The 14,547-nt window shown below is 37.1% G+C and overlaps 2 protein-coding genes across 2 annotated transcripts in view; one reads left to right on the plus strand and one right to left on the minus strand.

The window, feature by feature from the left end:
- Positions 1 to 1,836: 1,836 nt before the first annotated feature.
- LOC137254745 (serine/threonine-protein phosphatase PP1-gamma catalytic subunit B) lies at positions 1,837 to 10,686 on the minus strand. Its single transcript, XM_067792549.1, has 7 exons — positions 10,286 to 10,686; positions 6,693 to 6,824; positions 5,932 to 6,162; positions 5,301 to 5,405; positions 4,710 to 4,933; positions 3,902 to 4,036; positions 1,837 to 3,291 (listed from the first exon to the last, which is right to left on the minus strand). The coding sequence occupies exons 1-7, from the start codon at positions 10,338 to 10,340 to the stop codon at positions 3,187 to 3,189; spliced, it is 987 nt and encodes a 328-aa protein (XP_067648650.1). The 5' UTR covers positions 10,341 to 10,686; the 3' UTR covers positions 1,837 to 3,186.
- Positions 10,687 to 11,824: 1,138 nt separating this feature from the next.
- The window catches only part of LOC137254761 (espin-like), a 41,201-nt gene continuing 38,478 nt past the window's right edge, over positions 11,825 to 14,547 (plus strand). The window contains exons 1-2 of the mRNA XM_067792550.1: positions 11,825 to 12,053; positions 13,881 to 14,255. Of these exons, the coding sequence (XP_067648651.1) occupies positions 12,035 to 12,053; positions 13,881 to 14,255 (394 nt within the window). The 5' untranslated portion in view covers positions 11,825 to 12,034. The remainder of the gene's footprint in view (positions 12,054 to 13,880; positions 14,256 to 14,547) is intronic.

Below are 14,547 nucleotides of genomic sequence, written 5' to 3' on the forward strand. Positions count from 1 at the left end.
CACGATCATTGTGTTCTGGCGATCAACTCTGTACAGTAAATCAGGGATGACGACCCTGGCCCCGTAAATTGCTCTTCGACTTCATAACAACAGCACTGACAAAATTGCCTTACACCTTCATGGTTTGTTCTAGGAGTCTTCGAGATTTACCGGCACCATCACGCTGCCGTCAGCACATTTGTCAACACAAGGTGTCGTCAAAACGTGCATGACAACGCCGATTCAGCTTGAAACTCTACTAACAGGTGAACCGTCAGTTTTCCGTCCCCACTTTGGCCAATCTCTGGGCGCTAAGCACCACTGACTCTTCCACATACATAGAGACATGCCATGCCTTTGGTACCAATACCAAGGCCTGGAGGTGTTGACATGGAGATGCTTGCCTGGTGACACATGAATTGCACTGACTGCACGCCCCTCTTGAAAATGCACGCTGTGTTCTCTGTGAAGTCATTTGGCGTATTCCGGGATTTTAACAATGATTAATTACCGAATAATTATCACTCCTTTTATTGATGTCGTCTTGGTATAACTTTACTCCACAGTGTTCATTTTGAAAGAAATGTGTGCATGTGTTATTTTTATGCCGCTTTGACCAACACAGTTCCGGCAATATCAACGTGGATATTCATGACATGTTATGTATCGATACATGTATATACACCTGGTGCAATTACAGCATTAATTTGTTTATCAGTTAAACGCTTAAAACCTGTTTCTCTTCTGGTAGAAAACAGTTAGTTAATCATTTACTATTTGATTAGTTGCGGCTAAATGAATAATTATAGCCTGCATTTCAAACCTACAGTTTGTACTTTGAATATTTATGTCAAAATTGCCACCTGTGAAGTCACCCTTAAAGTTTTTCACCTGGCCAACTATCCTCGAAACGTTCGTTACCCTACGAACTTCTTTAACCCATTAACACACTGTATATAACCAAACTTAAGAATTCCTAGAGCTACGAACGTTTCGAGAATAAGAGCTTTCATCCTGTGTCAAATTCATCATATTAATACTGAAAGCCAAAAGCATTCTGCAAGCATTTCCAGCATTACATTAGTTCACTCGCTCGTGAGTTCATTTGACTGTCAGCTTACAAATTGACATAAGCTTCTTGGTGATATTTTATGAAAGCTTCGGAGAGATGTTGCCATCTTCCGCCTGTTGACCTCACAGGTCATGATCCGGGAGAAAATGACGGGTTTCACTTTACTGTGTTCATGTTAATGCATTATGCAGACGACCTTGTAAACAGGATATGCCACAGGATATCTCATTCTAGAGATGGAGAGAACGAACTTAGACCTCTGCTTTGCAATTGTAGGATGTTAATGAGACAGTTCAACATTCAGTTTGTACTGACGTGGAGACTGGCACTCTGGGAAAGTGTTCAATACTAGTGTAAAGTGTTCTTGGGGTCGCATTTGTGTGGTCTACAGTTGGCGATGAGCTAATACAGAAGCCATGATATACGACGTTATCACTCCTACTTCTTTCCCACAATGCCAATTGTTGATCACATTTTCGTCACATGAAGACTTGTTTCCAGGTAGTGACTGTTAGCAACAGGATACCAAGAAGCAACTGAAAGGTAGTTACAAGAAAACATTTGGTAATTGACCACTTTCAAAACATATTTGAAACGGATTTAGGTCAGGATATTCCAACTGCACATCAACTTCGAGACGATGGGTTCACATTAAATAGTTTGTAGGGCTTATTTCCCAGGGTTAATGACAGGTGTCACATTTAACAGAGCTTATTCCCTTTTTAAATGTGTTGATGTGGAGTACTTTGTGTTCAAGAAGAAAACTGACAAAACAAACCAAGTCATTACGAAACTACATTCATTTATTTTACAGTGTGAGAATTTCAGCTACAAAAGAAGACAAATGGACATAATAAAATGGTAATGATCAACACAATTCTTTTGACTAACTGCACAAATGAAGTCCAGGGACTAGTGATAAAATCTCCCCTTCCCAGGAACAGCAATTCACAGTAACCTGTAGCATTTTTCAGCATATGCGGTTCAAACAGAATTATAAAATCACATCAGAATTTCATAATGATCTTTAAACTTATACAAGAGTAAGTATGATACATAGAGCAGCAAGCACATTACAGTTGAAAGAACAAATAGCAAAACTGACACATGAACAGACTGATGTGTGAATTGTCATTCCCTTTCAGAGGCAATAATAGCACATAATCACCTTCAAAGAATGAGAAGTAAAGCGCAAAGACTGTCAAGTATTATCTGATGCATTCTCAAAGTTTTTAATGATTGCCAATTAGTTTCTGTTGTGGGTCATTCTGGTAGGCCGTGGCCAGAATACATTTGTGATAAATTACACAGTCAGAAGGTAAAACATGACCAATCGGCTTGCACCAGGACACCACAAAGGAATAGGACTGAAGAACAACCACAGACAGACAATAAGTAATTATTAAATAAGAAGTTCCATTTGTACAACAGGAGCGACTAAAAATTTATTGTCAAGTGAAATGAAGTCCTGTACAGCTGGTGACTTTGTTGTGGGAATGCTAGACTATACACTCTAAATAAAATACATACATAATCAAGTATTTCATATTGTGAGTGAACAAGGACTTAAGGACATGACTGGTGGATGCTGGCGCAGGTCGTTCAGTACATCATCGCAGGAGTAAAGTTCCAAGACCGCCATTAGACATAGGAGTGGTGACAAGCCAGAACTGTACAGCACTGGTAAGCAGGGGTGGAGGCATGTCCATGGTATTAACAGGCATGCCAACACGGTTTCATGAAACAAAAATTTTATCAATATTTACAAAGACCATCCCGCTCACAGACTAAAAAATGCCCACCCAACCCACTTGATGCTCCATTAGAAAGTGGCAGCTGGTCTTGCTCGTTCAAATTTTGATTCAGCCACAGCAGTCTGGGCAGAATATCCCTATCATCCTGGTAGCTACATCACAGTGCTCATCCTCCATCCAATATCAGTCGGTGTATCACTGCTAAAACACTAGCTAAGCCAGCTAAGAGGGAAACGTGAGCAGGTCCATTAGTACACAATGTCAAGGCTGCTGTGTCTGAATCGTCGGCCGCCATCTGTCGGGCACAGATCAGCTGTCTCTGACTGTCTGTTTCGCAGTTTGTTTTTTTACTTTTAAAGTTTAATCCCATTATTGACATGATTACATCTTTCCTTTGGCTTTCGGGGCTCCCCTAGGAGGTGTGACTGGTCGACCTGCATTTAAACCTCCATATGGGAATTTCTTCTTATCTGCAGGTTTAAGTATCTGTAGGGAAAAAATAGCAAGTTCATAAATGGATGTCAGTACTCAGGAAAAGGTAATTTCAGGCATCTTTTCAACAATTCTAATTCAATGCACTGGGCATCTGATCACAAATTACAAATGTTTATAGTTCCAATCTATGGGGACACCTGTTTATCAAGAAAATACTATCATACTAACACATACTAACACTCGATAGATTAAATGTCACCTGATCACACACTATCATTTAAAATGGAGTAAAATGACAGACAGGTCAACCATTTTCTCTTTACTGTTATTTCCATGAACAATAGACTTTAAAACTTTTTTGGAGACAATAACATTTCCAACTATTCTTTGTAGAAAATTCAATTCTATTCCTGCCTTTTCACCCCGATTGATTTTATTCTTAACAACAAAAAAATATTATAATTTATACACTAAACTGAAAGCACAGACCTACTATTGCTATGCATTAATGCAGTGTATCAGCTCAAGGTAAAACTCTGAAATGTTTCAAACACCAGTTTTGTCCTCAAAAGAAACGTTGGCAATAAATAACTACTAGAAAATTATCAGAGGCACTGCTAAGAAAAATCAAAAACATTCCTCAACAAAAATAGTGTTTTACCTGGAATGAGCACATGAGGGTCTCATCCACACTCATCATGGCACCAGCATTATCAAACTCTCCACAGTAGTTGGGGGCAGAGAACAGTGTCACTAGCTGGCGCTTTGCAAAGAATTCATACCCATCTTCCACAACCTGAAAAAAAACCAAACCCAATGTCGTCAGTTCAATTACAGCCCAGATGTAAATAACAACAACAAAGTATCAGTTTCCACAATATGGCCAATACAAACTGAATATTCCTAACACGTGAATTGTTCTGGATAAATGAAAATAATCAGCAGCGAAACACAACTGATGAAACTTGCCCATTAGGTGAGGAAAATCTGATTGTTCAAATCAACATATGTGTATAAGAGAACAGAATGATTTTTTTTCCTCTAAAAACTAATTACCACATTTTATATTTTGCACAGATGTGTACACACACCAATGGTTGGGTTTATTTTATTTTATTGACTGACAATGCAGAAATATTGTTTGGAACTGAAGAGTGATATAGAAGAAAGCCCTATAAATAGTATAATCCCATGATGAAATTGTTATGCCATTTGTCACAAACAAAATCAGTGATGAGGTAACAATTTATTCATACAACTATCCTTTATCCTGTTAATTGTTCAGGTGGGGGAAAAGATGAATTGACATCATCCAGTCACATTCATTTTCTCACGACGGTTTGATGTGGGTCGAAGAAATGATTGAAACAAAATAAATAAATGAAAAATAAAATTTGCATGTGATGAACGTCTGACATACAACAGGTCTTACAAGGAACCAGAAGTATGATTAATAGGTTTGTACATACTTGATGAGCCCTGCATATAAGGTCCAAGTCATGTTTGTGCAAGAATTTTGCAACAACTTCTGCTCCAAATGTAAATGACACGCCTCTGTCATTCTCTCCCCATCCCATTGTTTCCTTGTCTGGATCTGACCAGAGCAAGTCACACAATAAACCTTGGTCAGGGACATCTGTTGGTCGCATGATTCGTCTGATCTGTTCCATGGACTGAAGGTCTGGACTCAAGCCTGAAATACACATTAAAATGAAAAATAACCCAAACACACAACCCCCCCCAAAAAAACCCAAAACATTGTTTAATGGAGTAATATGTGCTGTACCTACTTAACATTCCAATTTGCACCAAAAATTGTCTCCCTTTGATCATACACAACCCCACTGTGCGGTCATAATGGGGATGAATATGAGACTCAGATCAAGCGACCAGCCATTGACAAATGAATAGTACGTTGCACTACTGCTTCAGATCAAAAGGTCTGTGGAAATGACTCTTCACTTTCACATATTCATAAAATGAGAAAAAGCTGACAAATTAAGTTAAAAATATATTCATGCCATATGCTAAAATGAAATTCATGTTGACATGCCACATACCTCCATGGCAACAGAAGATCTTCTCATCAATGATTGCAGCTATAGGTAAACAGTTGAAGCAGTCTGTAAATGTCTTCCAAAGTTTGATGTTGTATCGCCGCTTGCCTGAAAATACCAAGCAGTATATGAAACTGTGCCTTAAAAGCTAATGAAGATTTCAAACTCTCAATGGTGAACAGGTAACATCATACTAAATGATATTACTGTGTGCAGTCCCCAGACCATGCCGAACCATGCTGATTTTCACTTAATATCATGGCAAAAGTACTTATCCAATCTCCTCCAATAATAAAAAGGATGATGACCATGCCGCCAAAGTTGTGAGAAATGTACTATTTTGTAAGTCATTTGATCAACCATTTGTGGAAATGTGGAAGTGAGAAAAAAATAATAATAAAAAGACCACATGAAGCCTACGTTTAATATATATTTCTTAGACAATTGCCATAACTAGTGCAAATGGTAATAGAATTTCATTTAAATGCTTTTTAAACATCAAAGAGTATTTGAAAAGTTATGGGCAACAATACACATAAAGCCTGATTAAGATACACAAGTTTAACAAGGAGTCACAGTTACAGTTGACTATCATCATAAATCTTCAACATTAATATTAGACAAAACAACTTACACTCATCATAGAATCCATATATTCTGTTAATGCTTGCACACTCATGGTTTCCCCGAAGGAGAAAAAAGTTCTCTGGGTACTTGATCTTGTATGCCAGCAACAGACATATCGTTTCAAGAGATTGCTTCCCTCGATCTACATAATCCCCAAGGAACAGGTAGTTGCTCTCTGGTGGGAAACCCCCATATTCGAACAGACGCAAAAGGTCGTAGTACTGACCGTGAATATCACCTGAAACATCAATACACACTATGAGTTTAAACTGAAATAAAAAACACAAGCTCAAGGCTCAAGATAAGGGACGTATCGGAATATGTACGGAAAAATAATTTGCACAATATGGTAGAAAAAAATAATAAAAAATGTGGCAGATACGCACAACAGCAATAGTGTACAGTCTTAGAATCATTTACTGATGTATTTATCTGATAAAGTATTGCTTTACTGTTTATCAACCCATTTACACAAGAATAGGAATGTTGTGGTGCATACATGAAACTAAACACTTGACTACTTACATGCCATTAAATTCCATTCAGTTCTCTAAATGTACTCTTAACTTTTCAAGTACTCTTATTGGAAAAATAAAAAGTATGAACTCATGTTGTAAAATCATCTGGAGCACTGCAAGCCTCATGACTAAAATAATATTTTCAGCAGTAAGTACACTATCTGCAAACAAATGTCAGATGAAAATACAACTTGTTTTATATTGTATATCTAGGATGGATTTGTTTGAACACACTAAATTATTCACTTACCACATATTTTCAAGGGAGCTTCAAGTTCCAGAAGGATAGGCTGACTTAAAAATATTTCCCTGGACTTTAAGCATAGACCTCGGATTTCAGATTCTGTCAACTGGACATTTTTGCCCGGTCTTGATCCTCTAACTGAAAAGGTAAAATAAATATATAAACTTAAAAGTAAATCACACAAAATAACAGTCAAAGTTAAAAAGTACTAATTACAATACGGCAGAATGCTTGAATTTTCCCATGGAAGATCTATAACAACCCTTAGGTGAAAGCGCCTTTACAGCAATCTTCCAGACACATCACAGCAGGAGACACAAAGAAATAAGCTTCACCCATTGCTAAATTGGGGAATCGAATCTGGGCTTCTGCCATGATGAGTTAACGCTTCAAACACATGCCTACATCATCCTTGACTATGTGAACCAAATGAGTTTCTGTTCCTGAAGGGAGAACAACAATGGATAAAATTACATATAAACAAAATGCATTGCAACAAACAAGTTTCAGATAAAGCACAAAAAAGAAAAAAAAAGAAAGATTTTCACATATCAATACATGATCATCCATCATGAACCTTGATCAGGTTTCAAACACGCTTAACCAATCAGTAAACAAAACATATGTTTATATTAACATCAGTTCTGTGCCAACACTGAAGATTCAAATCATTAATACGCACAGCAAAATAATGACATAACCGAAAACACTATCAAGGGACACGGATACTAAAGTTTCAGAAATGCATAAATAACTGGTTACCAACACATTCATGTTTTAAGGACATACACATTCTAGTGCTGACAGAGAATTGGTTAACTGACAAAACATGCTCTTATAACTTAAGTATGTCACCATAGCTAACAAAGAAGCATTAATGTCCCCTCAGAAGAGTGGGCACTATGTCTAAATATTGCTAGTCTAAAATGTGTGTATAAATTACAACTCATTAGCATTGTCAGTGAGTAATACAACATGAGGGCCACATATCAAGTTATGTAACAGTGCAAACATCTATGCTGGAGACAAAAGCAAGATCTAATCTAGTTACATGGGTCAAGACAACTCAATTATTTCAGTGGTTAATGATTCATGCAAGAAAAATGTTTATACCATTTGTGCTGAGCAAAACAATGATAAACCCTAGTTTTCAATGCATTCTGATCAGGAACCATGAAGGGTCATGATCAGGTTTTCTGACAAAAACATTCTTCATAAGCAGTACCTGAAGTTTTGCAGGATAGTAAACATAAAATCAATTAACAAAAGCATTCTTGTACTGAACATGTTTTGTAGAATGAAAGTTGGTTCTAAAAGGGACCAAAAATCTGAATCATGACTAGTGGCTTATAGTACAGTGTTACAAATAATTGTTGAAACCAGTGAATGCATTCCATGACACTTTGCTATAGCAACAGGCAAAATGTCAGCTTCAGCTGTCTGCAAGTAACCTTAAATTTCATCTTCAGTAAGGTTTCATAAACCACTGTCATGAAGATATTCATACTGAAAAAGGTTTGGTAAAGTGTAATAAAATATTTCCACGACACTGATCTTTACTATATCAGGAAATGTCATCAAATGGCATTATGTATTCATAAATGTCATCAGTTTCCACTGAGCTGAGTTCAGGTAATTTCAAGTACAAGTTTATATATCAGTAGTGTTCCCCCCTGGCACATTTAGGAGGGCGCAGCGCCTTGCCCTTTTCATTTTGCGCCCTGCTCTTTTTCGTCTCAATCGCAAGTCGTTTACTATGACTATGTGTGTATTTTCCAGAATGCTTTTTTTCAAATTCTAATCTTAACATACAAACTGAGAAGAATAAAAACAAACTTTAGAATTGAAATTATAAGACAGTTTGACTTCTTATACATTTTGTTGTTTTTTAATTAATCCTCACCAGGAAGCACTTTATGGTTATGAAGTGCCCATTTCCATGAATTTACCTTGCCCTTTCAGAACCCTATGGGGAACACTAATCAGTAAGCATATACTTTTTACCAGTACTGGGACAGTATCACAAGGTTTAGCAGGGCATGTTCATCATTCCAATACATGATTGGTTGTCTTCAAGTTGCTTAAAATACACATGACAATGTCTTATTTGTCGTTTATTCCTTTTCTCATGAACGATCATAAACAGTTAAATCTCGTAAGACTGGAAAAACATCATGTTTTGGTCTATGTGAAATTTTATCATATCCTTTCTGAAAAATTAGTCTCTACCCAACTTTGTGACCCGGGATGTGCCTTCCCCTGACTGGGGAGTATGTAGCAGGGTGTGGAGTCATCCCACAGATGACATCCTTACCTTGTCAACTTGCTCAAGAGGTTAACATGGAAAAGGCATCCGACTTTGGATCAAAAGGTCCATGGTTCTAATCCCAGCACAGGACTTTGAAATTTTATGGCAGCTCCAGAGGCATTTCTGCTTTTGCAGCAAATGACTTCTATTTGGCATCACACACAGCTTTATAAACAGAAACAGATCTGTACCAATATAGATACATTATCATGCTTCATGCAGCACTGGTAAACATCAGATACCTGTACATTACTGTCTGTACATGGTGTAAGGACAGTTGGGTGGTCATCAACTTCTAGGAGACATTCACACACTTACCAACTTTAAAAATCAACTTTAGGACACGTTAATATTCAGCCTATGTCCTACAACATAACTGATCTGATATGCTGAAATAGTGCATTCTGTCAAAGGGTACCATGAAAATGTACCAACACTAAACAGCTGTTTCCACTGTTAGAATATTACATGACAGAATCATAATGGTCTGTACATAAATTAATTCTGGCCACGATAATTCTGTAATTGATATTATGATCAAACGTCCACACCATGAAGGTACTGACACCTTAATTCAAACATAAGTCACCATGTCTGCCCACTATAAATATGAAGCTGTTCTAAAAACTCTCCTTGTAGAAAAAGGGACTGAGACAGGTTTACTTAACATGTTACTCTAGAAGAATGTAAGAGTAAGAATAAGTCACACTGAAGTCAGTGCAGAGAGCTTAGCTATGCATGCTCATGCTCATAACATGGGTCATTTTCATTTTCAATATAACACATAAATCGTATGGAAGTCACATAAAAATAACCGCTGAAATAATTTTGAGGATGAATTTTCACATTGATGGGTGGCAATATAACAGTCAGGTAGAGATTTTGAATCTCAGTTCCTGTTATCTTCGACAATATTTAACACAAAATAAAATGAAGATGACGGATGCTTATAAAAATGCACACATGCTATAGGAATCATGGTCTTCTTGTTGCTTTTTCTAAAACAGTCTTCAGACATGCAGAAATCGTCAAATAAGGAGAACATTTGTCAGACGTCTCCAAAACTGTTAAAATGTAAACAATCAACAAAGCCATTTCAGTTCAACAATGAAATATTGGTGTGCCGAGTAAAATATAACTGCATCACTTTTGTAAAGGTTCAATGACACCAACGCCAACTACGTTGCTATACATTAAGAAGTCATAGTTTGTTCGTCCTCTATATATTCTTTGTATCTTATTATGTTGAGTATCATCCCATTTCTGTAGCGGTTTACGCGGTATTACTCACCTTCTAAAAGCCGTGCTATGATGCTATCGATATTTAATTTGTCTGTATCTGCCATCACAAAGACTTCGCCTATCGATGTGTTGGAATTTCAGATGTTTTTATCCCTTAGAAGTCCCGATGATGACAGATTTCTGAAGTGAGCCCCTATGACAAAATTAGCAAAGAAAGATGGCGGCCGTTACGAAGGGCGTATGAATATCATTTCCGTATCAACAGTGAATCGTCTAGGGACTATTTTCTTCGCGGTTACAAAGCCGGTATTTATTTGGTTTCAGCGGTTTATAAACACGCTTCAACCATAATGTATATACACTTAAACTTTGCAATTGCAATTAAATTACAACAAGTTTCATGCGTTATTTCTTTGATACTTATTTGCTAATAACAATTTCTTTGACGATGTAGTACCTGTAACACAACTGTTCTAAAGGTTGGAATGTCAACAAGTGCAGTAGAAGTAGAAAAGTGGTTATAAAACAACATATTATGTACATAAATAAATGACAAAACAAACAAGCAAGCAAGCAAACAAATAGATAGATAGATAGATAGATAGATAGATAGATAGATAGATAGATAGATAGATAGATAGATAGAAATATAGTTAAAATGTAATTAAGAGACGTGTTTTCTTCAACAGGGCAAGTATCAGGTACAAGATTAATACTTGTAAAATGAATTAATCGTTGCGAAGAAAACCAAGAGGAAAGAATGTGATTGAATGCAGCATTTGAAATCTTTGTATACAAATATTGAACCGATGCGTGCAAGTGAGGTGTGTAATGGACAGAGCCCCTGATAATCATAAATAATGCTGTGCTGTCTTGTCCTAATAACTTCAACGCCGAAACCAACTGCTGTGGAAATATATGAGATGTAGTTTCAAAATATCAATAATATGTTTTACGTTATCTGTGTTACTATCAAAGCTTAAAACAGTGACACATAAGCGAAAAATATGTACGTAAAAAATGATTTAGCACAGAAATTTGTCTCGTAACATTAATAATTTTGGACACACGCAAGTGTGGTTTTATGCAAGCCAGTAAAATACTAGCCACTGTTTTATTTTAATATTATCCATGGTATGAACTTCTGCTCAGCATATCAGATAGCTATGGGATACCTTCCCGCCAAGCACGCGTCCAATAAATGGCGATTTGTACGATACACCCGAGGCGACAAATATTGATCAGCTGACATCACTATTACGTAATCCCATCTCATTGTGATGATGATCTAATAGAATGCCCACGTGCTTTTGTTCCGCACAGCATATTTAGCAAAGAAAATAGGTCAATGATTGGCCACCTTAATTAAATTAAACTACCTACTTTACACAACCGTTTGCCCTTTTTTATTGTGTTTGAGCTATAAGAATATACACTGACAATAGCAACATATCTTTCTATTTGGATGGAATTAAAGTGGACAATAGATAGGCTTGAAATGCGATGCTGGGTAGACCAGAAAAAACATACTTTATGTTATGTCAAGGGCACCTGTTACGTTGGAAAAGGTAGCGGCCGGGTAAATAGTATATGTGTGATTGTCAATAAAGGAACTGTGGGTAATAATGGCCGCCAAGTTCATAGTTAAAATTTAGAAGACAACATGAATTATGGTTTGGGGATGCATCAAATAAGAGGACAGGATACAATTATTGGATATTTGAGAACATGTAGAAAGAAATGGGGTTCGTTCTGACTCTACAATTATTTCGCCCTAAGCGGAGACATGTGAACGAGGATGGTGATAAAACGGAAAGGTGAGTGATAGCGGTTTGTTTACATCGTTTCCCTGCAAAATACTGGAACCAAAATATCGCGAAGAGTAAAATAATGACCTTACGTATTTAGTGCATTTTATCAAATAACAGATGTAAACTATTTTAGGGCGTTATGTATGTCCTGACAGTTTTTATATTCTCGGAATCATGTTCTGAAATTGCGGCCATGTGGAGAATAAACAAGTTGTTGCATGTCATTTTTTCCAAAATCACTGATTGCCCATTGATGACAAGCGTCTGTTTAATTAAGCTGTTATAGTGCAATCAAAGCAGAATGTTTTGTCTGACATCAAGTTGGTTTTGAGTCGTTAGTTCATGTATTATTGGTCGTGGAAGACGCGCGCGTTCCCCTGGTAACTATATCAACTATATACCGCGAGAGGTCCTGATTGGGTTGTGAAATGTTCTCATTAGTCAATAATCAAACATTCCGCATCACCGACATGTCATCATATTTCTTGTTATTGTGGCATGAAATATATCTTTCTGTACAAGTTTCTTTTTGAATGATTGTGTATTGAAAGTTTGTTTGTTTTTTTCATAAGGAGATTGCAAATGAACATCTGACATGAACAAGTTTTATGCAAGCACATATTGGTTATAATGTTCAGTATTCATTGCCTCTTAAAATGCCCTTTGAAAAACAGAAATCTGAAAGAGGCTTAACACATAAATGAAGTACAGTAGAATTAATGTAAAATAAAACAAATCACTTAAATTATTTCTTCTTGCCTCAGTCTCATTTTATGCTTTTTCATAGCATTTTGACCCATTTCAGTAGCTGTTTGCTATAATTTTGAAAGTGTTTTTATCCAAACCATATACATTTCTTAACCAATTTAATATGCATATCCATGTTGCATGACATTAATTGTCAAATGTTGCGCATTGGTTTGAGTCATTTGTTGTTTGTTTTATTGAATAAATTGTACATATAATTTAACCAGTAGCTGAAACAAACCTGTCTTCCTGGTAGCAAAAGACCATTTCCCTGATTTACAAACCCTTCCATATCTAATCATGACAAATTGTCATGCTAGTGACATATTTTCATAGTCATAGTTTCATGGGAAGATTTCTTTTAGGAATTTTTATATAAGATTCTTCAGTTTTGTTGGTAAATATTTGAAAGTATTTATTTACGTTATAATATTTATGAGATGGTATTTGGAAATTAACCTTGTGACTCTGTTGTTGAATGTTACAGATTCAGGGATCAGCTTAGAACTGGTCTTCAACAAGCCATGCTTGTCACAAGAAAGGGAACGGATGGTCAGGTCACTGACTTGGTTCACACGTGTCAAATTTACTCATAGATCCTATTTCAAATTGCACATATTGATGCTCATGATGTTGATCACTGCCATCATTTCGCTGGAGTGAGTGAGTTGCGTTTTACGCTGCACTTAGCAATATTCCAGCTATATGGTGGCAGTCTCTAAATAATCGAGTCTGGACCAGACAATCCAGTGATAAAAAGCATGAGCATTGATCTGCGCAATTTGGAACCAATGACATGTGTCAATCAAGTCAGCGAGTCTGACCACCCGATCCCATTAGTTGCCTCTTACGACAAGCTGGGTCGCCTTTTGTGGGAAGCATGGGTTGCTGACGGCCTATTCTACCCCAGACTTTCACAGGTCATTTCGCTGGAAAATTGTTGAGTGTGGCATTAAACAACAAACAAAACAAATATCTTCAAATATCATAGGTGACATAAGTGACTCATAGAGTCTGAACTTTGACAACTGTCTGATTTCACTGCAGTGTAACAAGGAGGATAATCATTTGTCATCTTTGTTTCAGATTTCCAAAAGGCAGCAGCCTTTATACATGAGTTTTTACTCAAACTAAACGAAGATGGGGAATGTGCAGAATTACGGGACACGCTCAACCTGGCGTTACTGCACATGCAGAAATACTATCGGATATTACAATCGCGCTCGCATGAGAAGAACTCTCAAAATACATTACAGGTGACAGCAAGAGGGCTGAGCCCTATGACCCCGTTTGTAGATACACCGGACAAGTTTCAGTGGAAATGGATGAGCATGGACAGCTTTACGCGACTGGCTTCAACCATGAGTGTGGAGGACAGTATGAACTTTGTGAGACTACCTCCTGTCATTCAGGCAGCCATGGATGGGGACTTGCAGGAGATTGAGCAACTTGTTCAACAAAGTGAGTTTGCTTGCTGATAGATGATCAAATGTATTTACAGTAGGCGTTGCGAGGTGGTGTACGATGTATGTTACAATGTGCACTGTATGGAACGTGTGAAAAGGTGGTGTACTGGAGCCGCTTTCACAAAACTCTTGCAAGCCTAAGATCTCGTAAGTTTTCTCATAACCATTGTACCTCCTATACTGTAACACAGGAGCTATGAATGCTACGAGAAAAGTTATGATCTTAGGCTTATGAGAGCGTGTGTACAGTTTCTGTACTGTACTGTACTGTCATGCTCACTGACTTG

Source organism: Haliotis asinina, chromosome 1, assembly GCF_037392515.1.
Source record: "Haliotis asinina isolate JCU_RB_2024 chromosome 1, JCU_Hal_asi_v2, whole genome shotgun sequence".
Taxonomy (NCBI): domain Eukaryota; kingdom Metazoa; phylum Mollusca; class Gastropoda; order Lepetellida; family Haliotidae; genus Haliotis; species Haliotis asinina.

What these genes read in the sequence shown, in the direction of transcription:
- LOC137254745 (XM_067792549.1), bottom strand. Translation starts at nt 10,340, where the DNA reads ATGGCAGATACAGACAAATTAAATATCGATAGCATCATAGCACGGCTT. An exon ending in AGCTCCCTTGAAAATATGTG is followed by an intron (nt 6,163 to 6,692) that starts GTAAGTGAATAA and finishes TTGATGTTTCAG; the next exon opens with GTGATATTCACGGTCAGTAC. An exon ending in TTATATGCAGGGCTCATCAA is followed by an intron (nt 4,037 to 4,709) that starts GTATGTACAAAC and finishes GTTTTTTTTCAG; the next exon opens with GTTGTGGAAGATGGGTATGA.